The sequence below is a fragment of the Choloepus didactylus genome, chromosome 18, assembly GCF_015220235.1.
Source record: "Choloepus didactylus isolate mChoDid1 chromosome 18, mChoDid1.pri, whole genome shotgun sequence".
Classification (NCBI taxonomy): domain Eukaryota; kingdom Metazoa; phylum Chordata; class Mammalia; order Pilosa; family Megalonychidae; genus Choloepus; species Choloepus didactylus.
This window is the reverse complement of record NC_051324.1, coordinates 47267109-47292542: the sequence shown is the minus strand read 5'-3', so window position 1 is coordinate 47292542 and position 25434 is coordinate 47267109. Positions and strand designations below refer to the sequence as shown.

Sequence of the window (25434 nt, the reverse complement as noted above, 5' to 3'; positions counted from 1 at the left end):
TGATTTTAAGGAGGTTTATTACAATGCAGTTAAAAGCTATTTTCTGTGTATATCTAAGTTCCTCAGCATACTTCTCACACTTGATTTACAATATATAGTGCCTTAATTAATTCTAACAACTACAATATTGGTTTAAGTAAGGATAAATGTGTGTCTCTGGATACATTTTAGGAAAGCTCCTAGTATGTGAATAAAAACTTCATTCCTGGAGGAGGCAGGGCAAGATGGCGGACTGGTGAGCTGTATGTTTTAGTTACTCCTCCAGGAAAGTAGGTAGAAAGCCAGGAACCGTGTGGACTGGACACCACAGAGCAATCTGACTTTGGGCATACTTCATACAACACTCATGAAAACGTGGAACTGCTGAGATCAGCGAAATCTGTAAGTTTTTGTGGCCAGGGGACCCGCACCCCTCCCTGCCAGGCTCAGTCCTGTGGGAAGAGGGGCTGTCAGCTCCAGGAAGGAGAAGGGAGAACTGCAGTGGCAGCCCTTATCGGAAACTCATTCTACTGATCCAAACTCCAACCATAGATAGACTGAGACCAGACACCAGAGAATCTGAGAGCAGCCAGCCCAGCAGAGAGGATACAGGCATACAAAAAAACAACATGAAAAATTCCAAAATAAAAGCGGAGGATTTTTGGAGTTCTGGTGAACATAGAAAGGGGAAGGGCAGAGCTCAGGCCCTGAGGCTCATATACAAATCCCGAAGAAAAGCTGATCTCTCTGCCCTGAAAGGCCTTAATTGCTTTGTCTCTTAGCATTTCAATAACCCATTAGATCTCTGAGGAGGGCCCTTTTTTTTTTTTTTTTAATCCTTTTTTCTTTTTCTAAAACAATTACTCTAAGAAACCCAATACAGAAAGCTTCAAAGACTTGCAATTTGGGCAGGTCAAGTCAAGAGCAGAACTAAGAGAGCTCTGAGACAAAAGGCAATAATCCAGTGGCTGAGAAAATTCACTAAACACCACAACTTCCCAAGAAAAGGGGGGTGTCCGCTCACAGCCATCATACTGGTGGACAGGAAACACTCCTGCCCATCGCCAGCCCCATAGCCCAGAGCTGCCCCAGACAACCCAGTGTGACGGAAGTGCTTCAAATAACAGGCACACACCACAAAACTGGGAGTGGACATTAGCCTTCCCTGCAACCTCAGCTGATTGTCCCAGAGTTGGGAAGGTGGAGCAGTGTGAATTAACAAAGCCCCATTCAGCCATTATTTCAGCAGACTGGGAGCCTCCCTACACAGCTCAGCAGCCCAGAACTGCCCTGGGGGGACGGCACTCACCTGTGACATAGCACAGTCATCCCTCAACAGAGGACCAGGGGGTACACAGCCTGGAAGAGGGGCCCACTTGCAAGTCTCAGGAGCCATATGCCAATACCAAGGACTTGTGGGTCAGTGGCAGAGACAAACTGTGGCAGGACTGAACTGAAGGATTAGACTATTGCAGCAGCTTTAAAACTCTAGGATCACCAGGGAGATTTGATTGTTAGAGCCACCCCCCCCCCTTCCTGACTGCCCAGAAACACGCCCCATATACAGGGCGGGCAACACCAACTACACACGCAAGCTTGGTACACCAATTGGACGCCACAAGGCTCACTCCCCCACTCACCACAAAGGCTAAGCAGGGGAGAACTGGCTTGTGGAGAACAGGTGGCTTGTGGATGCCACCTGCTGGTTAGTTAGAGGAAGTGTACTCCACGAAGCTGTAGATCTGATAAATTAGAGATAAGGACTTCAATTGGTCTACAAATCCTAAAAGAACCCTATCAAGTTCAGCAAATGCCAAGAGGCCAAAAACAACAGAAAATTATAAAGCATATGAAAAAACCAGATGATATGGATAACCCAAGCCCAAGCACCCAAATCAAAACACCAGAAGAGACACAGCACCTAGAGCAGCTACTCAAAGAACTAAAGATGAACAATGAGACCATAGTACGGGATACAAAGGATATCAAGAAGACCCTAGAAGAGCATAAAGAAGACATTGCAAGACTAAATAAAAAAATGGATGATCTTATGGAAATTAAAGAAACTGTTGACCAAATTAAAAAGATTCTGGACACTCATAGTACAAGACTAGAGGAAGTTGAACAACGAATCAGTAACCTGGAAGATGACAGAATGGAAAATGAAAGCATAAAAGAAAGAATGGGGAAAAAAATTGAAAAAATCGAAATGGACCTCAGGGATATGAGAGATAATATAAAACGTCCGAATATAAGACTCATTGGTGTTCCAGAAGGGGAAGAAAAGGGTAAAGGTCTAGGAAGAGTATTCAAAGAAGTTGTTGGGGAAAACTTCCCAAATCTTCTAAACAACATAAATACACAAATCGTAAATGCTCAGCGAACCCCAAATAGAAGAAATCCAAATAAACCCACTCCGAGACATATTCTGATCACACTGTCAAACATGGAAGAGAAGGAGCAAGTTCTGAGAGCAGCAAGAGAAAAGCAATTCACCACATACAAAGGAAACAGCATAAGACTAAGTAGTGACTACTCAGCAGCCACCATGGAGGCAAGAAGGCAGTGGCACGATATATTTAAAATTCTGAGTGAGAAAAATTTCCAGCCAAGAATACTTTATCCAGCAAAGCTCTCCTTCAAATTTGAGGGAGAGCTTAAATTTTTCACAGACAAACAAATGCTGAGAGAATTTGCTAACAAGAGACCTGCCCTACTCGAGATACTAAAGGGAGCCCTAAAGACAGAGAAACAAAGACAGGACAGAGAGACTTGGAGAAAGGTTCAGTACTAAAGAGATTCGGTATGGGTACAATAAAGGATATTAATAGAGAGAGGGGAAAAATATGACAAACATAAACCAAAGGATAAGATGGCTGATTCAAGAAATGCCTTCACGGTTATAACGTTGAATGTAAATGGATTAAACTCCCCAATTAAAAGATATAGATTCGCAGAATGGATCAAAAGAAATGAACCATCAATATGTTGCATACAAGAGACTCATCTTAGACACAGGGACACAAAGAAATTGAAAGTGAAAGGATGGAAAAAAATATTTCATGCAAGCTACAGCCAAAAGAAAGCAGGTGTAGCAATATTAATCTCAGATAAAATAGACTTTAAATGCAGGGATGTTTTGAGAGACAAAGAAGGCCACTACATACTAATAAAAGGGGCAATTCAACAAGAAGAAATAACAATTGTAAATGTCTATGCACCCAATCAAGGTGCCACAAAATACATGAGAGAAACACTGGCAAAACTAAAGGAAGCAATTGATGTTTCCACAATAATTGTGGGAGACTTCAACACATCACTCTCTCCTATAGATAGATCAACCAGACAGAAGACCAATAAGGAAATTGAAAACCTAAACAATCTGATAAATGAATTAGATTTAACAGACATATACAGGACATTACATCCCAAATCACCAGGATACACATACTTTTCTAGTGCTCATGGAACTTTCTCCAGAATAGATCATATGCTGGGACATAAAACAAGCCTCAATAAATTTAAAAAGATTGAAATTATTCAAAGCACATTCTCTGACCACAATGGAATACAATTAGAAGTCAATAACCATCAGAGACTTAGAAAATTCACAAATACCCAGAGGTTAAACAACACACTCCTAAACAATCAGTGGGTTAAAGAAGAAACAGCAAGAGAAATTGCTAAATATATAGAGACGAATGAAAATGAGAACACAACATACCAAAACCTATGGGATGCAGCAAAAGCAGTGCTAAGGGGGAAATTTATAGCACTAAATGCATATATTACAAAGGAAGAAAGAGCCAAAATCAAAGAACTAATGGATCAACTGAAGAAGCTAGAAAATGAACAGCAAACCAATCCTAAACCAAGTAGAAGAAAAGAAATAACAAGGATTAAAGCAGAAATAAATGACATAGAGAACAAAAAAACAATAGAGAGGATAAATATCACCAAAAGTTGGTTCTTTGAGAAGATCAACAAGATTGACAAGCCCCTAGCTAGACTGACAAAATCAAAAAGAGAGAAGACCCATATAAACAAAATAATGAATGAAAAAGGTGACATAACTGCAGATCCTGAAGAAATTAAAAAATTATAAGAGGATACTATGAACAACTGTATGGCAACAAACTGGATAATGTAGAAGAAATGGACAATTTCCTGGAAACATATGAACAACGTAGACTGACCAGAGAAGAAATAGAAGACCTCAACCAACCCATCACAAGCAAAGAAATCCAATCAGTCATCAAAAACCTTCCCACAAATAAATGCCCAGGGCCAGATGGCTTCACAGGGGAATTCTACCAAACTTTCCAGAAAGAACTGACACCAATCTTACTCAAACTCCTTCAAAACATTGAAGAAAATGGAACACTACCTAACTCATTTTATGAAGCTAACATCAATCTAATACCAAAACCAGGCAAAGATGCTACAGAAAAGGAAAACTACCGGCCAATCTCCCTAATGAATATAGATGCAAAAATCCTCAACAAAATACTTGCAAATCGAATCCAAAGACACATTAAAAAAATCATACACCATGACCAAGTGGGGTTCATTCCAGGCATGCAAGGATGGTTCAACATAAGAAAAACAATCAATGTATTACAACACATTAAAAATTCGAAAGGGAAAAATCGAATGATCATCTCAAAAGATGCTGAAAAAGCATCTGACAAAATCCAACATCCATTTTTGATAAAAACACTTCAAAAGGTAGGAATTGAAGGAAACTTCCTCAATATGATAAAGAGCATATATGAAAAACCCACAGCCAGCATAGTACTCAATGGTGAGAGACTGAAAGCCTTCCCTCTAAGATCAGGAACAAGACAAGGATACCCACTGTCACCACTGTTATTCAACATTGTGCTGGAAGTGCTAGACAGGGCAATCCGGCAAGACAAAGAAATAAAAGGCATCCAAATTGGAAAAGAAGAAGTAAAACTGTCATTGTTTGCAGACGATATGATCTTATATCTAGAAAACCCTGAGAAATCGACGATACAGCTACTAGAGCTAATAAACAAATTTAGCAAAGTAGCGGGATACAAGGTTAACGCACATAAGTCAGTAATGTTTCTATATGCTAGAAATGAACAAACTGAAGAGACACTCAAGAAAAAGATGCCATTTTCAATAGCAACTAAAAAAATCAAGTACCTAGGAATAAACTTAACCAAAGATGTAAAAGACCTATACAAAGAAAACTACATAACTCTACTAAAAGAAATAGAAGGGGACCTTAAAAGATGGAAAAATATTCCATGTTCATGGATAGGAAGGCTAAATGTCATTAAGATGTCAATTCTACCCAAACTCATCTACAGATTCAATGCAATCCCAATCAAAATTCCAACAACCTACTTTGCAGACTTGGAAAAGCTAGTTATCAAATTTATTTGGAAAGGGAAGATGCCTCGAATTGCTAAAGACACTCTAAAAAAGAAAAACGAAGTGGGAGGACTTACACTGCCTGACTTTGAAGCTTATTATAAAGCCACAGTTTTCAAAACAGCATGGTACTGGCACAAAGATAGACATATAGATCAATGGAATCGAATTGAGAATTCAGAGATAGACCCTCAGATCTATGGCCGACTGATCTTTGATAAGGCCCCCAAAGTCACTGAACTGAGTCATAATGGTCTTTTCAACAAATGGGGCTGGGAGAGTTGGATATCCATATCCAAAAGAATGAAAGAGGACCCCTACCTCACACTCTACACAAAAATTAACTCAAAATGGATGAAAGATCTCAATATAAAAGAAAGTACCATAAAACTCCTAGAAGATAATGTAGGAAAACATCTTCAAGACCTTGTATTAGGCAGCCACTTCCTAGACTTTACTCCCAAAACACAAGCAACAAATGAAAAAATAGATAAATGGGAACTCCTCATGCTTAGAAGTTTCTGCACCTCAAAGGAATTTCTCAAAAAGGTAAAGAGGCAGCCAACTCAATGGGAAAAAATTTTTGGAAACCATGTATCTGAGAAAAGACTGATATCTTGCATATATAAAGAAATCCTACAACTCAATGACAGTAGTACAGACAGCCCAGTTATAAAATGGGAAAAAGATATGAAAAGACAGTTCTCTGAAGAGGAAATACAAATGGCCAAGAAACACATGAAAAAATGTTCAGCTTCACTAGCTATTAGAGAGATGCAAATTAAGACCACAATGAGATACCATCTAACACCGATTAGAATGGCTGCCATTAAACAAACAGGAAACTACAAATGCTGGAGGGGATGTGGAGAAATTGGAACTCTCATTCATTGTTGGTGGGACTGTATAATGGTTCAGCCACTCTGGAAGTCAGTCTGGCAGTTCCTTAGAAAACTAGATATAGAGTTACCATTCAATCCAGCGATTGCCCTTCTCGGTATATACCCGGAAGATCGGAAAGCAGTGACACGAACAGATATCTGCACGCCAATGTTCATAGCAGCATTATTCACAATTGCCAAGAGATAGAAACAACCCAAATGTCCTTCAACAGATGAGTGGATAAAGAAAATGTGGCATATACACACGATGGAATACTACACGGCAGTAAGAAGGGACGGTCTCATGAAACATATGACAACATGGATGAACCTTGAAGACATAATGCTGAGCGAAATAAGCCAGGCACAAAAAGAGAAATATTATATGCTACCACTAATGTGAACTTTGAAAAATGTAAAACAAATGGTTTATAAGGTAGAATGTAGGGGAACTAGCAATAGAGAGCAATTAAGGAAGGGGGAACAATAATCCAAGAAGAACAGATAAGCTATTTAACGTTCTGGGGATGCCCAGGAATGACTACGGTCTGTTAATTTCTGATGGATATAGTAGGAACAAGTTCACAGAAATGTTGCTATATTAGGTAATTGGAGAAATGTTGGTATATATTAGGTAATTGGAGAAATGTTGGTATATTAGGTAATTGGAGTAAAGTAGGAACAGGTTGGAAGTTAAGCAGTTATCTTAGGTTAGTTGTCTTTTTCTTACTCCCTTCTTATGGTCTCTTTGAAATGTTCTTTTATTGTATGTTTTTTTTTTAAATTTTTTTTTCATACAGTTGATTTAAAAAAGAAAAACAAGGAAAAAAATATGTAGTGCCCCCTTGAGGAGCCTGTGGAGAATGCAGGGGTATTCGCCTACCCCACCTCCATGGTTGCTAACATGACCACAGACAGAGGGGACTGGTGGTTTGATGGGTTGAGCCCTCTACCATAGGTTTTACCCTTGGGAAGATGGTTGCTGAAAAGGATAGGCTAGGCCTCCCTATGGTTGTGCCTAAGAGCTTCCTCCCGAACGCCTCTTTGTTGCTCAGATGTGGCCCTCTCTCTAGCTAAGCCAACTTGAAAGGTGAAATCACTGCCCTCCCCCCTACGTGGGATCAGACACCCAGGGGAGTGAATCTCCCTGGCAACGTGGAATATGACTCCCAGGGAGGAATGCAGACCTGGCATCGTGGGATGGAGAACATCTTCTTGACCAAAAGGGGGATGTGAAAGGAAATGAAATAAGCTTCAGTTGCAGAGAGATTCCAAAAGGAGCCGAGAGGTCACTCTGGTGGGCACTCTTACGCACACTTTAGACAACCCTTTTTACGTTCTAAAGAATTGGGGTAGCTGGTGGTGGATACCTGAAACTATCAAACTACAACCCAGAACCCATGAATCTCGAAGACAATTGTATAAAAATGTAGCTTATGAAGGGTGACAATGGGATTGTGAAAGCCATAAGGACCACACTCCACTTTGTCTAGTTTATGGATGGATGAGTAGAAAAATAGGAGGAGGAAACAAACAGACAAAGGTACCCAGTGTTCTTTTTTACTTCAATTGCTCTTTTTCACCTTAATTATTATTCTTGTTATTTTTGTGTGTGTGCTAATGAAGGTGTCAGGGATTGATTTAGGTGATGAATGTACAACTATGTAATGGTACTGTGAACAATCGAACGTACGATTTGTTTTGTATGACTGCGTGGTATGTGAATATATCTCAATAAAATGAAGATAAAAAAAAAAAAAGAACTTCATTCCTCCACACTTTCTAGTATTAGTATGTCAAGAATTTTAGGAGTTGACCCTAGAAGGGAATTTAAGTAATTCATAAATGATTTTCATCAAAGCCATCAGCCTTCAGGGAAATTTGCTCTCTGGATGCTAAGGCCACTCTGTTCCTGAACCCAGGTCTGTCCTATCTTCCATATAAAAGCCAGATAGTAAAATTAAACAGTGGAGCTCAGGCTCCAAACGTGAAAAGCCATCTGTTATAATCACCTAACCTAAAATGCAGCACTTACAAACCGGAAAAGCAAGCAATGGACTTGGAAACACAGGGGAAATAAATATGAATAAATGTAGCAGAAATTATAGGATTTCTGTAGGGTGTAACGGCTTATACCATGTGAAAAAATTAGATTATGATAATTATGTCAATATGTTAAGATTCTCAGAAAATGGTAAAACTTGAAACTTGCCTCCTTATTTTTTCTGTATTTAAAATGGTAAAAAAGTCTAAGTATTATACTTATGTAATGAGGTGAAAATGTTATTATCTTAAGAGCAGGCACTACAATTTCCGCTAGAGAGAAAACTGAATTGTTTGGCAAATAGCAGTTGTCTGTGTGAGGGTGTTGGTGGGAACATTAATGACTAAACAGAGAGTTAAACTGCCTTTACAGGTAGCAAGGGAAAACAAACTATTATTATTATTTTGTCTTTTTTTTGGTTTTGTTCCAAAGAAGAGAAAGAGAGGAGTGCAGTGAGGAGGCATTTTAGGACCAGAGATGCCTCAAATTGAAATTGTGTGCACGGTCACAATGCAACCCCCCCCCTCCCTGCACCCCTGAATCTCCCATCTTCTACATTCACAAGGACTTCAGGTGGGTAGACTTTGGAAACTGAGGAAGATAATAGGTCTAGACCAGGGTTCCTCAACCTCAGCACTACTGACATTTTGGGTTGGATAGTCCTTTTTTTGTCGTGAGGCTGTCCTGGGCATCATTTAGTAGCATCCCTGGCCTCCACCAAGTTGGGAAACAATCCTCCAGACAGTGCCAAAAGTCCCCTGGGGCACAAAATCGTCCTGGTAGAGAACCACTGGTCTAGGCCTACGTGTCCAAGGACAGGGGGCATGTGTGGAAGCGGGGAATCCTAGAAGGAAAAGCAACCTTAAGAATGTACAGTCCTTGAAAATTAGCTGGATCTTGAGAAGCATTTTGCATTTCCGAAGGGAGTAGATCTTACCTAAAGTTCAAGGGGCATGGGGAACCCTCCTATCATCTAGTTTATACCCACAATGAAGCTCAAGTATTTTTACCAATTTTCTTTTAATTTTAGCAAACAAAAGGGGAGAAGAAAGAGAGTGAATCTTTAATTTCCCTTTGATTAAGAATAATGCAAAAATACTATTTTTTTCACACACACACACAGGAAAGCATTCCATAACAAGGTAAGGAACAAATATTTTCCTGAGATATGCTCAATCATACACAAACAGACTTGGAAAAGTTTCAAGTAGCCTGCCTCTCCAGAGAATCCCTTTGTTGCAAGGAAGATGAGGTTATATGGGAGATAAAACCATCAGAGATAGACCTTGAAGAGATTATAAAACATTAGATTACAAAAGATAAGATTATAATAATTGTATGTTGTAGGTATCTATAAAACTATAGAAAATTCAGGGAACTACAGGCTATGTGATGACAAAAGCAGTAAAGCTAACTTCCTCCTTCTGTCCACCATAAAGATACTCTTGGAAATGACCACTGGACTCTCATCTAGGAAAGGAAGAAAATGGAGGAGAACCTGAAAGGAACCCTTATAAGCTTCACCTAGTTTCAAGAAACAAGATGAACCACCAACATATGCAAAGGTCATGTCAGGGAGTTTTCCTATGGAAGAGAGTCAATAGGACTTTCTCAAATTAAAAAAAATCATTTTAAATTTTATTTAACAAAAATATATATGATGTTCAATACATGCCAAATACTGTTCTAAGTTCTTTTCAAATGTTCCTTCTTTCATTCTTCATATAAACTATGAATTTTCAAATTTATTTAATTATCATGAATTTAAACTTAATTAGCCACATGTGGCTAGTGGGTATGTATTGGACAGCACGGTCTTGATATTATTTACAAGAATGAAAAAGCCATGGTTAAAAAAAAAGTAAGAAATGAACATTTTAAACAGAAAAAATATTATTATTTGTATGGTTTAAAAATATTATGAAATGTCAGAAAATCATTCTTGAAATCTAATAGACATACTAAAAACATTAGTGACTCCCTGGGCCCAAAAATTTCAGATTATATCAACAATTTCACTTTATGCAGTGGAGGAACTAGCCAAAAGGTACCGGTTCATTCTTAATGTTGCTACTCAGAGGGAAATGGTTCAATTTTTTTGAAACCATAAGAAGAAAACCACCAGTGGAATAAAAACAGGATGTACAACTTCTAAATCATTCAAAGAAAAAAAATTAATTTCTAAGAAAATGCTCAGGAGACAATAGCAGGCAGAAAATATTAAGTGAAAATCAGTATACAATATTATATGCACAATATGTCCCAACTTTTAAAGTATGTACATATAATAAAGACTGAAAGAAATACAAGGAATTTAACAGTAGTTGATGATGGGTGATTGTATATTAATGTGTGTTTTCTAAACTTTCTATATTGAGCATTATCGCTTTCATAATCATAAAAAATTAACAAAAAATAAAAACCTGGTCATGTCTCATCTTTCAGAATTCAACTGACCAATAACCTAATCTATCTGGAAGGCAACCCAGTATAAGAAATTAAGCAAAATAGACTCTGAACAGCCAAAATACACATCACAAAGCCCATGCACCAAGCCTGGGTACTTTATCAAGAGAGCACTTCATACCCTTCTTTCACACATATCTTAACTTCAACACACTTCTTATCTGATTAGGGATGCAGACACACTGACAGCAGTACTGAGTGACAGGCCTCAGCTTAACCGCAGGAAAAGTGACAAACATAAAAATAAAAATAAAAAACAAATGTAGATACTCAAAAAGCAGTCCAGGAGAAATTACGGCAGAAATATCCCTAAACAACTCAATATTTCTCCACAGAGCATGATAATAGCAACTCTGAGTTAAAAACAAACAAAAAAATCTGTTGAAGGGTTGAAAGGAGGTCCATTTAAATATAGACTGGTCCGTTGAAGTTAGAAAAGTTCTTAATGCATTTTAGAAAAAAAAGGATTACAAATGTTTAAATTGAAAAGTTACAGCACTTAAAGAGAATATCCTTAGCTATCCAGAGAAACTCATGCCTACAAGTTCCACGTAGTTGTTGCTTTATTATATTGAAAAGGATTTTATGGTTGGCTATGTCAACCAATACAAATCTGGAGAACAATCTTCAAGGAAATGATTCATGACTGCTTCTTTCCACGGAAGTTTAAAAATAAGTAACCACAGACATATCAGAATCAGCATTAATACAGCAACTGCTACTAAATGCAGCCGGGTTGTAGATGCTATTTTGGATAAAATCCATGTTTCGAGCAGGATTTAGGTACCATGTAGGTGGTTGGAGTCTGTCAGCTATCGGGGTAAAATCAGCAGGTCCCATTCCATCACACTGAAAAAACTGTGAACCTAAAAAATGTTTATTCCACCTCCTTCATATATGCCTCTTTTGTTTCTGACTTCAAAAAACAGGGCTAAAAAGACAAGGAAGAAACTGTTCACATTTCTGAGGAACAAAGATGATGCCAGCACTCCATTGTTTTTGTTTTCAGCCAGGTATCACAAAACAAAAAAGAAAAAGATAACTTCTACATCTGAAAAACACTTACTTGACAATAGACCTGAATACTTCCTCCTCTTTCAATAAGGCAAAAGATCCCTTCAAATTTCTTATCTATAAGGTACTTATTTGCTGATATGGGACTAGTTACTATTTCTATATGAGAGCTTGACAGAGTCTGAGAAAACTGTTTCCTGAGCTATTCTAGAAGCCTTTCCTGCTTTAGCATTTGCCAAAATTCTAATGTAGCATTTTCTTTTAATTCCCCACCATCTACACATCCCCAGGGCTAACAAGAGAAAAACATAATTCCAACCATGGTCATTGGCCCTTTAGCAACTGACCACTCCTAGCTTCTATTTACCTTTAGTTGGTTTGCTTTTTTTTTTTTTTTTTTAATAACCTTACTAGTTGTTTTTACCTGGTTACAAAAGTAATCCATTGTTATTGTCACAATTCAGATGATGCAAAGATACATGAAATAAAAACTAGTAATCTCTTCCTCACCCACCCTTTCACTTCCCTCCCACGAAAGCTAAAGTTAACATCTTGGTGTATATTCTTCCTACTTCTTCGCAGGCTTACACAAACATAAAATATGAGGTTATTGTTCTGTTTTGTTTCTATTTTCAAACAAAAATAGGATATTATATATTCTATTATGCACCTTTCTTTTTTTATGTATATAAATTCCTGATTTTTTAATTCAGTTTTACTGAGATATATTCTCATACCTTACAATCATCCATGGTGTACAATCAACTGTTCACAGTACCATCTTACAGTTGTGCATTCATCACCCCAATCTATTTTTGAACATTTTCCTTACACCAGAAAGAATCAGAATAAGAAGAAAAAATAAAAAAGGAACACCCAAATCACCCCTCCCCATCCCAACCTATTTTTCATTTAGGTTTTGTCCCCATTTTTCTACTCATCCATCCATACACTGGATAAAGGGAGTGCGATCCACAAGGTTTTCACAGTCACACTGTCACCCCTTGTAAGCTACATTGTTATACAATCATCTTCAAGAGTCAAGGCTACTGGATTGGAGTTTGGTAGTTTCACGTATTTACTTCTAGCTATTCCAATATATTAAAACCTAAAAAGTGTTATCTATATAGTACGTAAGAATGTCCAACAGAGTAACCTCTGGACCCCATTTGAAATCTCTCAGCCACTGGAAGCTTTATTTCGTTTCATTTCGCATCCCCCTTTTGGTCAAGAAGATGTTCTCAATCCCACAATGCCGGGTCCAGATTCATCCCCGGGAGTCATATCCTGAGTTGCCAGGGAGATTTACACCCCTGGGAGTCAGGTCCCACGTAGGGGGTAGGGCAGCAAGATCACCCACAAAGGTGGCTTAGTTAGAGAAAGAGGGCCACATCTGAGCAACAAAGTGGCACTCAGGGGGAAACTCTTAGGCACAATTATAAGCAGGTTTAGCCTCTCCTTGCAGCAACAAGCTTCCTGGGGCCAGCCCCAAGACAGAAGGCTCAGTACATCAAGCTGTCAGTACCCAATGTTTGTGAGAACATCAGCAACAATCCAGGTGAGGAAGTCCAACACATCTGCATCCTCCCCCAGCTCTTCAGGGAGGCCTGAATATATATTTTTATTCTCCACCCAAATTACTTTAGGATGTGTTGCTATTTGATTGTAATCTATACAGACCTACCACAGCTCACTTCCTATTCAAAGTTCCATGTAATTGTAGTGTTTGAACAAACTGACAGAAGTTATATTGTTTAGAAAATATAGATCCTACACCAAATAAACATTTCTTCCCTTGGTCTCACATGGAAGTTGAAGTTTTAACACACAGTCAGTTTCAACCTTTACCCTTTGGCCTGATTTGCTCTAGTCTTAACCAGATCCGCTTTATTCATATCTCTAATTGAAGTCTGGGCTCTATTTCAGCTTTTTTTTTTTTTTTAACAGTTGCTGTATGCGTTAATACTGATATTCATATCTGCCGAGCTCTAGCTCTGAGTTTCAGATACGCACCTTTCTTTTTAGTCTCAATATGCCATGAAAAAAAAAAAACAAAAAACATGCCATGGACATTTTCCAAGTTCGTATATAGAGAAACATTACAATTTTTTCCTGGCTGCAAAGTATTCCATAATATGGCTGTTCCATGATTCATTCAATCATCCCCCATCCTCTCCCAACTCATGGATATTTAGGATGGATCCTTGTGCATGTACTTCATGTACTTTAATTTCAGCAACAGATTCCTAGAAGTGGAATTTCTAAGTCAAATGAAGCATTTTTAAATGTTTAACATTTTATCCTTAAGCTAAATTAATTTTAAACCTTCAGCATTTCTGTTCTCTTCATTATGCAAAATTTTCACATTAACCTTTCACAATGTTTTGCAAATTTTATTTCTAAAAGCCCACATTATGTCAAAAACATGCCCCTGTCATTTATGCCCATGTAGTTAGAAATAAATGCCCATGTTATGGCTGTGATGGTCAGCGTTAAATCAGTGTAAAAACACTTAAGCCTTGGTTTATAAAAGTAGTAAGTCATTGTGGAAACTCCATCCCAAGGCCATGTGACAGCTCTAAAGTTGCAGCTCTTACATCCTGTAACTCCCTCCCACTGAGTGACTATATAGAGATCAGGATCTACATATTTTTTGTCAGCAGTTAACTTTAAAAGGGGGAGGTGGGAGAGAGTAAACAGCAACAGGCAATAAATTGATGGTCATTTTGGGTTTCAACTACCCACAAAATTATTTGTAGCACAGTGAATATTTCTGCTGGTGGACACCAGAGACTGTGTTCCATAAAAATAAAACCTATAATCAATAAGTTGCTATTTTTATATGAGCCTTTCAAAAACATATTCTTCAAACAGTTTTCAGTAGACTCATTGACCGAATTCCACTTTACATTTTTTTCTCTACTTCTGATTCAGACTAACTGCAAACTTTAAAAAAAAAAAAGCCTTAAAAATACATTAACCAACGAAGCTCCTTAAAATTTAACCTCAGACTCCTTCTTACAAATTCCAAAGATCTGAGCACCAACAGAGATTGTTAAGATGCAGCAAGTTTGATACAGAAGTATGTGACATGCAATTAATCTCCATTCATACCCTGCTCTATCTGTCAGCAAACAAAGGTTCTACTTTAGAAGGAAATCTGAAGACTTCAATTAAAAACAGTCAGCTAACAAGAAAATAATCTAAGTTAAAGGAAGGTGGCAGGTGCAAGAATGAGTTGTTTACCAAAGTGTCAGTTCTGAACAATAAAGGACTGCATATCAAAAATGTTGAAGGAGTGAATTTCATTGCAAGGATCTGAAAATAAAAGGAAATTTTCTACCAAGGCCAGAAACAACATGGAAGTATAGCTTAACAAGCTTGTAAAAGACATTTTATCTCGAATGTGAGATACCAATAGAAAGAATCACTTTATGTTTTTAAATGCAAGGACAAAATTAAACTTTTTACCACAGTTTCTTCTCTCCTGGAAACCAAGAAACACTTAGAGCCTCTTGTCACAGTCTAATATTGAACCAACAGGCAACTCAACAGTGGAGAGAAAGGCTGGATTGCTGGGTTTTTTCACCCTGCAACTAGTTTTCTACTCCTAAAGTTTAGATTCATTCAAATCACAATCAAAATGGATTTTGGAAATCTCGCCTAAAAAAAAAAATACCTAGTTGGCAGCTTTTACACAGAAGCTATCCAGGATGGAAACACTGCTACAAACAGAGACCAAAGGGACTTGCCAAATATTTGATTAGGAAGCATTTATACCAAGATAACAAGGTAATGGAGATATAAAACCAATTAAATTGAGAGAAACTGAAAAATAGCTGCTTGCCAAAAGTATGACCTGCCCAAAGCAGGCCATCTGTTAAATATGTGTCAAATATGTCACTAAGATGCCAAGAGGTTTCATTCTGAATAATTCCCTCCTGGGATTCTTATGCAAGGGCTGATTCCAGGCCTCTGTCCTTCTAAGAAGGTCAGTTACGGGAAAGCAAGTAAAATTATTTTCACCATGAGAAGTGTGAACTGAGCAGATGATATTGTACATAAACGAAGGGTCTCTTTTGAGTGTTAGAAGTATGTGCTGAGTGTTAATATGGCCTTAACTTTTTTAAAAGATTGTTAGACACTAGAAAAGGAAGGAATACAATAGTGAATAGTAAATAATGAACAAATAATACTGTTTAGGGAACCCTAGAAGTGTGCAGGCTGGCAGAGGGAGCCTGTGGTTTCAGCTCTGCCCCAAATTCAAACTAACCACTAAGCCTTGGCCAACAGAGGACCCACCCCCCAAAAGTCCTCACAGCTCCACAGCCCCTTGTGAGCCCCGATGCCTCCAAGAGAGATGAGGGTCCTCCAGGAGAGGTGAAGAAGTATTGGGAGGAAGGGGTGAGGAGGGGGAAAGCCTACAGATGTCCGGCAGAGACCTGAGGGGGAAGGGACAGGTGGAAAACCAGCAAGGTGGCAAGGGGGACTCAGAATCTGGCCTGGAGTTTAGAAGCCTGGGAGGTTAAGTGGTGGGTGTGTGTGTGTGTGTGTAAGGGGGGTAGGATTCTGAGATGGGAGATGAAAGCCTGGTTTGGGAGAGATGAGGACTCGAAAAGCCTCGACTGTTCTAGAAGCAGGTGAGCGATGGCAGAGGGCCTGGCCTTGGGAGCCCGGAGGTCTCCTTCAGCTCTGCGCTTGAGGGCTTCCCGGGGCCATCGAGACATGAGAGAGAGGCCGGGGGCTGGGCCAGAGCGTTACCTTCCAGGAGCCAACGGATCTCCTCGGGGAGGGTGGCGGCGGCCTGCATTTGGCAGGGGCGGTAGGGAGGCGGAGTGTGAGGCGAGAGAGGGGTCGTGCAGGCCGGGCGCAGAGGCCGCGGGGCTGGCGGGCTCGCGGGAGCGCGGTGCAGCACCTGTACCTCTGGCGCCGCCGCCTCCGCAGCTGCAGCTGCCTGGCCCGGCCGCAGGGCGGGGCGCCGGCCCGGGGCGCGCTCAGGAAGTGGCGGGCGGGGAGCCCCGCGAGCGGTGGGCCTGCGGCGGGGGGCGCAGCCCGGGGGTGGCGGTGGGAAGGGGGTGCACCCTGAGGCCCGCAGGTGGAGGGAAATGGGCAGGTGGGGCAGGGCAGGGAGCACGGGGCCTAGCAAAGCCAATGGGTGTTCCTTCCAGGCCCCCGCCCAAAGGCTTCTCTCAAAGGAATCATGTCTCTTTGAGACTTTCCTTTCTAAGCGCTGGACAGTGGACCTCAAGGTAAGAGGTTTAAAAGCAATCGTGGCGCCTGAAATAGGGTGTGGAGGAGGCAGAATCTAAGGAAGAGTATAGTCGGAGCCAAGCGTAGCACCACTAAACCCATGATCCAGTCCACAATGTCCATGCCAGAAAACCAGGACAGAACATTCGCTATCTCAGGCAAGCCGCCAATGGTTAAAGAAAATGACCCTAAGTCTCAATAAATACTACAAAGCCACCAACATTTGGGAGAATCGGGGCTGTAGCGGCAGCACTGGACTCAGAGAGTCAGTGTCCCTTCCTCCCTGAGGCTGAAAGTATGCAGGGAAATGACGGGGTGGCCTGGGGGAAAGCTGAGGGAGAGGGATACAGAGTCCTTTCCCTCCCAAGAGCTGACACAGAGAGGAGAGGAACAGAAAACAAGACAAGATTACCAAGGACAGTGTTCTCAAAGTACAATAGGCATCAATATCCTGGTTTTGATATCATACTGTAGTACTGCAAGATGTCACCACTGGGGGAAAACAGGACACAGGATCTCTCTGTATTACTTCTTACGACTGTATTTGAATCTACAATTATCTCAAAGAGTTTACTTAAAAAAAAAAAGTACAACAGGCCAAGCGCCATGAAAAAGGTATAAGGTGCCATGGGAAATAAAAGACGGATATAAGAAAAGGAGAGAAATGTGGGCACACTTGGTATTTGAGGTGAGCCCTGAACAACATACCAGACTTTAAAGGGTCAGGGGGACTTTCCAGGTGGAAGGGCCAGAGAAAATAAAGATGAGAAAGTCCTCCTTTCAGCTAGCAGCTAGTATCTATAGTTGGGGAACTATGGTTGTTAAGATAAATTGAAGCTCCATTGTGAAGGACCTTGAATGTCAGGATGGAGATTTTGAACTCAGTTGAGTGGGCACTGGGGAGCCATTGACAATTTTTGAGCTGGGGAGTGACCTACCCAGAACCCCTGTGTAGCATCTGGCCTCACACATGTCACTTCACCTCTATGATACTCCTTCTCTGTTAAATTGGGTTTCTATTCTCAGACTCAACCCACAGAGTTTGTGGAAAGGATTGGGAGCAGTAAGAGAGAAGACAATAAGACAACAGGAAGAGGGAGGAAGTGGTTTTACAGGGGCCTCAGGGGAAATAAAGACTGACCCAGGGAGGTGTTGATGGGAACAGCAAGAAAAGCCATCCATAAGGACATGTGGTAGCAGTACACACCCTCCTGGGTTAGTTTCTCCTGGCTGAGATAAATCCTCAAGGTTGGGGGCTTCCTTTAAGGGGTTGTTCTGGTTCGCTAAAGCTGCCAGAATGCAAAATACCAGAAATGGATTGGCTTTTAAAATGGCGTTTTATTAGTTCACAAATTTACAGTTCTAAGGCCATAAAAGTGCCCAAATTAAGGCATCAACAAGAGGATACCTTCACTGAAGAAAGGGCCAATGGTGTCTGGAACTCCTCTGTCAGCTGGGAAGGCAGGTGGCTGGCATCTGCTGGTCCTTTGCTTCCAGGTTGCATTGCTTTTAGCTTCTGATTCCAGTGACTTTCTCTTTAAGTGTCTGTGGGTTCTCGCTTAGTGTCTCTGAGACAAACTCTGGACTTCATCTCTTAGCATCTCCAAATGTCTTTCTGTCTGTATCTCCAAGTGTCTGGGTCTGTGTGGGCTCTGAACTCTCTCTCTCTTAACTTCTTAAGGACTTCAGTAAACTAATTAAGACCCACCCTGAATGGGCAGGGTCACATCTCCATGGAAATAATCTAATCAAAAGATCCCATCCACAATAAGACTGCACCCACAAGATTGGATTAAAAGAACATGCAGTGCCACTGTGAGTGATGTTTTGAAGAGGAGCTACAGCCAAGAGGGACACTTTGAAGAAAGCACAGGAGCTGCAGATGAGAGACAGTTTGAAGACGGCTGCTGAAAGCAGACTCATGCTCTGGAGAAGCTGAGAGAGGACAGATATCCCAAGTACAACTAAGAGTGACATTTTTGAGGAACTGCAGCCTAGAGAGGAACGTTCTGGGAGAACGCCATTTTGAAACCAGAACTTTGGAGCAGACACCAGCCACGTACCTTCCCAGCTAACAGAGGTTTTCCGGACACCATTGGCCATCCTCCAGTGAAGGTAGCCGATTGCTGATTGCTGATGTTTACCTTGGACACTTTATGGCCTTAAGACTATAACTGTGTAACCAAATAAACCCCCTTTTATAAAAGCCCATCCATCTCTGATGTTTTGCATTCTGGCAGCATTAGCAAACTAGAACAGATTTGAATCCTATATCCAGCAAAACTGTCCTTCAAATATGAGGGAGAGCTCAAAATATTTTCTGACAAATGGACAATGAGAGACTTTGTGAACAAGACACCCGCCCTACAGGAAATACTAAAGGGTGCACTACAGAGTGATAGAAGACAGGAGTGCATGGTTTGGAACACAATTTTGGGAGATGATAGCACAACAATGTAAGTACACTGAACAAAGATAACTATGAATATGGTTGAGAGAGGAAGGTTGGGAGCATGTGAGACACCAGAAGAAAGGAAGAAAGATAAAGACTGGGACTGTGTAACTTGGTGAACTCTAGAGTGTTCAACAATTGTGATAAAATGTACAAATACGTTCTTTTACGAGGGAGAACAAGCAAATGTCAACCTTGCAAGGTGTTAAAAGTGGGGAGGTATTGGGGGGAGGGATGCAATCAGCATAAACTAGAGACTGTAACTAATAGAATCATTGTATTATGCTTCCTTTAATGTAACAAAGGGGATATACCAAGGTAAATGCAGATAAGAGGGGGGGATAAGGGAGGCATGTTAGACACTTGACATTGGTGGTATTGTCTGATTCTTTACTCTACTTTGATTTAAGATTATTTTTCCTTTTGCTGTTTCCTAGCTGTCATTTTTTTTTTCCTCTTTCTTTTGCCTCCCTACCTTCTTTGACTCTCCCTCCTGCCTTGTGGAAGAAATGTAGGTGCCCTTATATAGATAGTGGTGAAGGTGGTGAACACATAAATATATGACCATACAGAGAACCACAGATTATTTACTTAGGATGGAATGTATGGTAAGTGAACAAAACCATCTTAAAAAAAAAAAAATGGGTTGATGACAAAACCTCGAGGGCAATATACTGAGTGAAATAAGCCAGACACATAAGGACAATTATTGCAGGGTCTAACTGATAGGAACTAATTATAATATGTAAACTCATAGACATGAAATATAAGGTACCAAGATATAGGACAAGGCTTAAGAATGGAGAGCGGTTGCTTAGTATGAGCAGAATGTTCAACTAGGATGAACTTAAATGTTTGGAAGTGAACAGACGTTGTCAGTAGCAAGATGAGAATAACTAACAGTGCCGAGTGGTGTGTGAATGGGGTGGAAAGGGGAAGCTCAGAGTCATGTATGTCACCAGAAGGAAAGTTGGAGATCAAAAGATGGGTATGTATAAAACTGAATCCTATGGTGGGCAATGTCCATGATTAACTGTATAAATATTAGAAATCGCTTCCATGAACCAGAACAAATGTATGACAATACAATTAGAAGTTAATAATAGAGGGGCATATAGGGAAGAAGTATATACCTATTGCAAACTATATACTACAGTTAGTAGTATTTCAACATCTTTTCATAAACAGTAACAAATGTACTATACCAACACTATGAGTCAACAATTGAGGGGGGTTGGTTAGGGATAGGGGCGGATTCTAGTTTCCTTCTCTTTTTTTCTTTTTTCATCTTTCACTTTATTTCTTGCCTGGAGTGATGAAAAGTTTCTAAAAATTGAACAAAAATTAAGTGTGGTGATGGATGCACAGCTGTATGAGGGTATCCAGGGGCAACTGATTGTACACTTTGGATCTTTGGATAATTGTATGGTATCTGAACAATCCCAATAAAAATTAAAAAGGAAAAAAAAAAGAACTTGGCTTTTCTGGGGCACATAACAGTTCCAAACCGGTTCAGGGGTGCAATGATATTGAGCCATTTTTACATGTCTGCCTTCTGAGATTTGAAGAGAGAAAGTACCTTGGGTTCAGAGTCACATGACCCACCCTAACACATTGTAGCAAATTGGAGGGGTTGGGGACAGTGGCTGGCTACAGTCTGGGGACTCTGCCTCCTTCTTGCCCTGGGAAAGTGTAGCAGTGGGCAGGCTGGCCTCTCCAGGCTCCTGAGCAATACCAGGTACCCCTTGAGGCAGTTTCAGCCATCCCGCTGCTCTTCCTATAAAATCGTAATTGGTCTTGGACCATTTTTGAGGACTTAAGCAAGGGAAGGTAATGGGAACTCTGTACTGTGGTCACAATTTTCTGTAAATCTACAACTGTTCTAAATTAAAGTTTACTTTAAAAAAAACAGCAAAGGAAACAAAGTCCCTCCTATATATAAGTCAGCACTTTGCTTTGCTTTCCCTCTCAAGGATGGAAGAAAATTGACAAACCTCTTTCTCAAAGGATATTGTGTCACATGCTAATGTAGGCTGTGAGCTAATGAATTATTTGGTAAGGAGCAACAAACCCAGGTAATTGCACATCCTCACAGGCTTCACATTCTGTCATAGCTCTCTAAATCAAGTGAAACAGTAGAACTTGCAGCATAGGTATTCTACATCCATTCTTCCCCACATGAATCTCTAGGTTTTGGGAGACGGGGATAGAGTGAGGTGCATGTTGGGTAGTGTGTGGTGGGTGACTGGCAGGTTCCAATACAGTATTGTCATGTTACATCAAGTTTCCTTATTGCAGACAGAAACCGGCCTCCACACATGAGTGCAGCCCCTCCTTAATCATCTGAGGACCTGGTTCAGCAGTCAGCCTCACTCCTAATGACATTCTGTTAAATGGACAAATTCCTTTGAAGCCTTGTGCTTCTTTGAAATTCAATTTTTCAGGAAGCCAGATCTGATTGGAGGTAGCCATGGAAACCACACTGAGGAGTCTTAGAGGAGGTAGAGAGAAGCAAGGCAAAATGTGATAGTCAAGAGTCCTTTACTGCTCTGTCGGAAATATCAAAGGGATCTGAAGAGGTTGGCAGCAGACACGTCCCTGCCCGGGTCCTGTTCTGTGTGGCTGGGTACCATGTGGCTGTCATGGAAGTAAGCAGCCAGCTGTCTCCACACACAGGCAGGAGGATGGAGCAGAATACACAAATCCCAGGTCTGTCTGCCTCCCTCTTCTTCCCCTCCCTTTAGCCCCAATTCCAGAAAGATCTTACCAGCCCCTTCTTAGCTGCCCGCCCCCTAAAGGCAAACAACAAAAGAATGGCAAGGTTAAAATACAAGGCCCTCACTGATAAGAGGTCCTTTGGAGCAAAGGCCATGAAATTAATCTAAAATTCCTTGTAATTAGGTAAGATAAGGGTATCTAAAGAGATGCAGAGCAGCCAGAAATGGAGTCCAGCAGGACGACATGCAGACAATATACCGTCTTGTCAACTAAGGCCTCACACACTGTCAGCAGACAGAAGACACAGAAAACACAGTCCATGCTGCCCTCTGAGCTGCTGGGGGATGCCGTCTACATGCTCTCATGCCAGGTGGGCACTCACTAAATATGCATCCATGGGGTGTCCAGAGGGATCAATCAGGAAGAAACAAAAGCATCTGGTACCCAGAATGGCATAGGGTGGGAACAACTGCAAGCAAAGCAGGAGCCGGCTGGCACTGCTCCCTCCTGGGTGAAATGGATCTGAAGAGGAGACTGTGGAGGGCAGGCTCTCAGGCTTTATTCCGAGCCGGTTATTGATCCCTGGATGCTGGGTCACGACATGTGGCGGAGCTGACGTCTGCCCTGTGGATGTGCAGCCGCTGCATCTCAGCCTCTCGGTCCCAACCCCATCAGCCGGGTTTATTGACTCTTTTATTGACAATGCTGAGACCTAATGAGGACAAGAGCTGCACACTTCATTAAGGGCTGTGGACGGAGAGATGATGTGTCCTGTCCTGCAGATGCCAAGGCCAGGCTCACCACATGCTTTGCACGGCTCTAGAAACCAAGCCTCATGCCCCTTCTGAGGCTCAGAAGATGAGCACAGGATGCTACCTTGGGCCTATCACTTCGCTGCCGTTAAAACTCAGCATTAGTAACAGGTCTTACTGTTAAATAATCTGTTAACCATTCGACATAGGAGAGTCCTATTACACACAGATGCACTGTTGATGGTCACCCATTTCTGCTCACATTCCTAGATTCTCTACGCTAATAAAGGCAACAAAATAAGCAGGGTGTCATCATAACAGGGAACATTCCCATAAGCAGACTATCAATGAGGAAGAGTCTCAGACAGAGTGAGGGGCTATAAAAACTCAAAAGAATCTTCAAGGTGATCAAATTAAAGATGAGGAACAGACCCAGCACTCTGCCCAGGGCCACACAGCTCACCAGGGGTTGTGCTGGCCTTAGAATCTCAGTTCTCTAGTGCTGGTCCAAAGCTCTTGTAGAACAGAACAGTCCCTGGGCTGGAAATTACAGCCTGGGAATGGCTGAGCAGGCGTATGAAACAATCATTGTTGGTCCTCTCCTTAAATAATTTCTTTGTTTGTACTTATCTTTCTATTACTCCCCTTATTATTTTTCCCCTATATTCCCCAATCACTTTTTTTTTTTTAAGTATCTTCTTTGCCTGTCCCTTAGACCACATTAGACATTCCCCATGGGCACTGATGAACCCTGCAATGGCCCTAAGGACCAAAAAGGTTGCTGACTCTGACATTCTCTGTCTTTGATTGGTTCTCTTGGGAATGGGGGGAGGGGGGCAGTGGGGGACTTGAAATGTGTCAGCTGCAGCCAGATGACACAGCATGCTCTCTGAGTAAATGCAGAGGTTGTCTATGTGGTTAAACTGCATGGGGAAGCAGGTGGGGTTAGGGCCAATTTTATAGGCTAGATATTTGCAGACATGATAACTTTTGAAAACTTTATGAAGTTTCTTTTGTGGGGCAGGGATGTGAATTAAAGGTATTAAAGCAAAATAATAGAGGGACAGCAATTTTTAAGCTATTTTTCTTAAGCTGAACTGGATTTCTTTGGTTTCCTTCCATCTGTTATTTCAAAAGGTAAAAGATTCCACAGAAGGGTACACTTGGTTAAAATGGGAAATTTTATGTTGTATATATTACCATAATTAAATTTTAAAAAGAAGATAATGAGAACATATTATCTAAAAAAATCAATAGGTAAAGTTTAATCTCCCTTGACCCCCTCCTTTCTGTCTATCCTTTCTTGTCCCTCATTTCATTAAAGGCCTTAGAATTTGGGGTGGGGGTGGGGGGTTATTTACAGTTTGGTAGAAAGCTCTGACTTGCACTGCAACATGCTTTGAAGGAATGTTCACACTAAGAGGAAATGAAAAATAATCTGACAAGAATCACTAATATTCACAAATCCAAACAGAAACACTAGCTGAAGTCAGATATAAAACCAGCAATGGTTGATTACTTCAGTGTGAGAAAGTGGATTAAAAAATGAAGCCTGGGAGTCTGCGGACATCCCAAATTTCATTTAGGTCCCTCAAATACGTTCTTTTCTTGCCTTCATAATTGTGTTGGTATCCATTTTGTTTTTTTTCTTTCTAAATATCTATTCTTAAACATCCTTGGCCTCTCCTTCCAGCAACATTTGTAACTTTGTAAACCATACTCTCTATCAAATACAAGACAGTACAGGCATACCTCATTTTATTGCACTTCATTTTACCGCACTTTGCAAATACTGTTTTTTTTACAAATTGAAGGTTTGTGGCAACCTGCATCAAGCAAGCCCACTGGCACCATTTTTCTAAGAGCATGTTCTCACTTCATGTTTCTGTGTCACATTTTAGTAATTCTCACAATATTTCAAACTTTGTTATTTTTACTCTATCTGTTATAGTGATCTGTGATCAGTGATCTTTGGTGTTACAATTGTAATTGTTTGGAGGTGATGAACTGTGCCCATATAAGATGGCAAACATAATCAATAAATGCTACCCAAGTCTATCCCCGAGACACAACAATATTGAAATTAGTCCAGTTAAAAACCCTACAGTGGCCTCTACATGTTCAAATGAAATGAAGAGTTGCTCCTCTCTCACTTTAAATCAAAAATGAGAAACAATTAAGCTTAGTGAGGAAGGCGTGTCAAAAGCCAAGATAGGCCAAAAGCTAGGCCTTTTGTGCCAAACTTAGCCAAGTTATGAATGTAAAGGAAAAGTTCTTGAAGGAAATTAAAAGTGCTACTCCAGTGAACCCTCAAATGATAAGAAAGTGAAACAACCTTACTGCTGATATGGAGAACATTTTAGTGGTCTGGATAGAAGATCAAACCAGCCACAACATTCCCTTAAGCCAAAGCCTAATCTAGAGCAAGACCCTAACTCTCTTCAAGTCTGTGAAGGCTGAGAGAGGTGAGAA

At 40.6% G+C, this 25434-nt stretch overlaps 1 protein-coding gene across 1 annotated transcript in view; it reads right to left on the bottom strand.

Moving 5' to 3' along the window:
• SKAP1 (src kinase associated phosphoprotein 1) overlaps positions 1-16739 on the bottom strand; it is a 294181-nt gene extending 277442 nt beyond the window's left edge. Inside the window, exon 1 of the mRNA XM_037808263.1 lies at positions 16552-16739. Coding sequence (XP_037664191.1) covers positions 16552-16600 — 49 coding nt within the window. The 5' untranslated portion in view covers positions 16601-16739. The remainder of the gene's footprint in view (positions 1-16551) is intronic.
• Positions 16740-25434: the final 8695 nt, after the last annotated feature.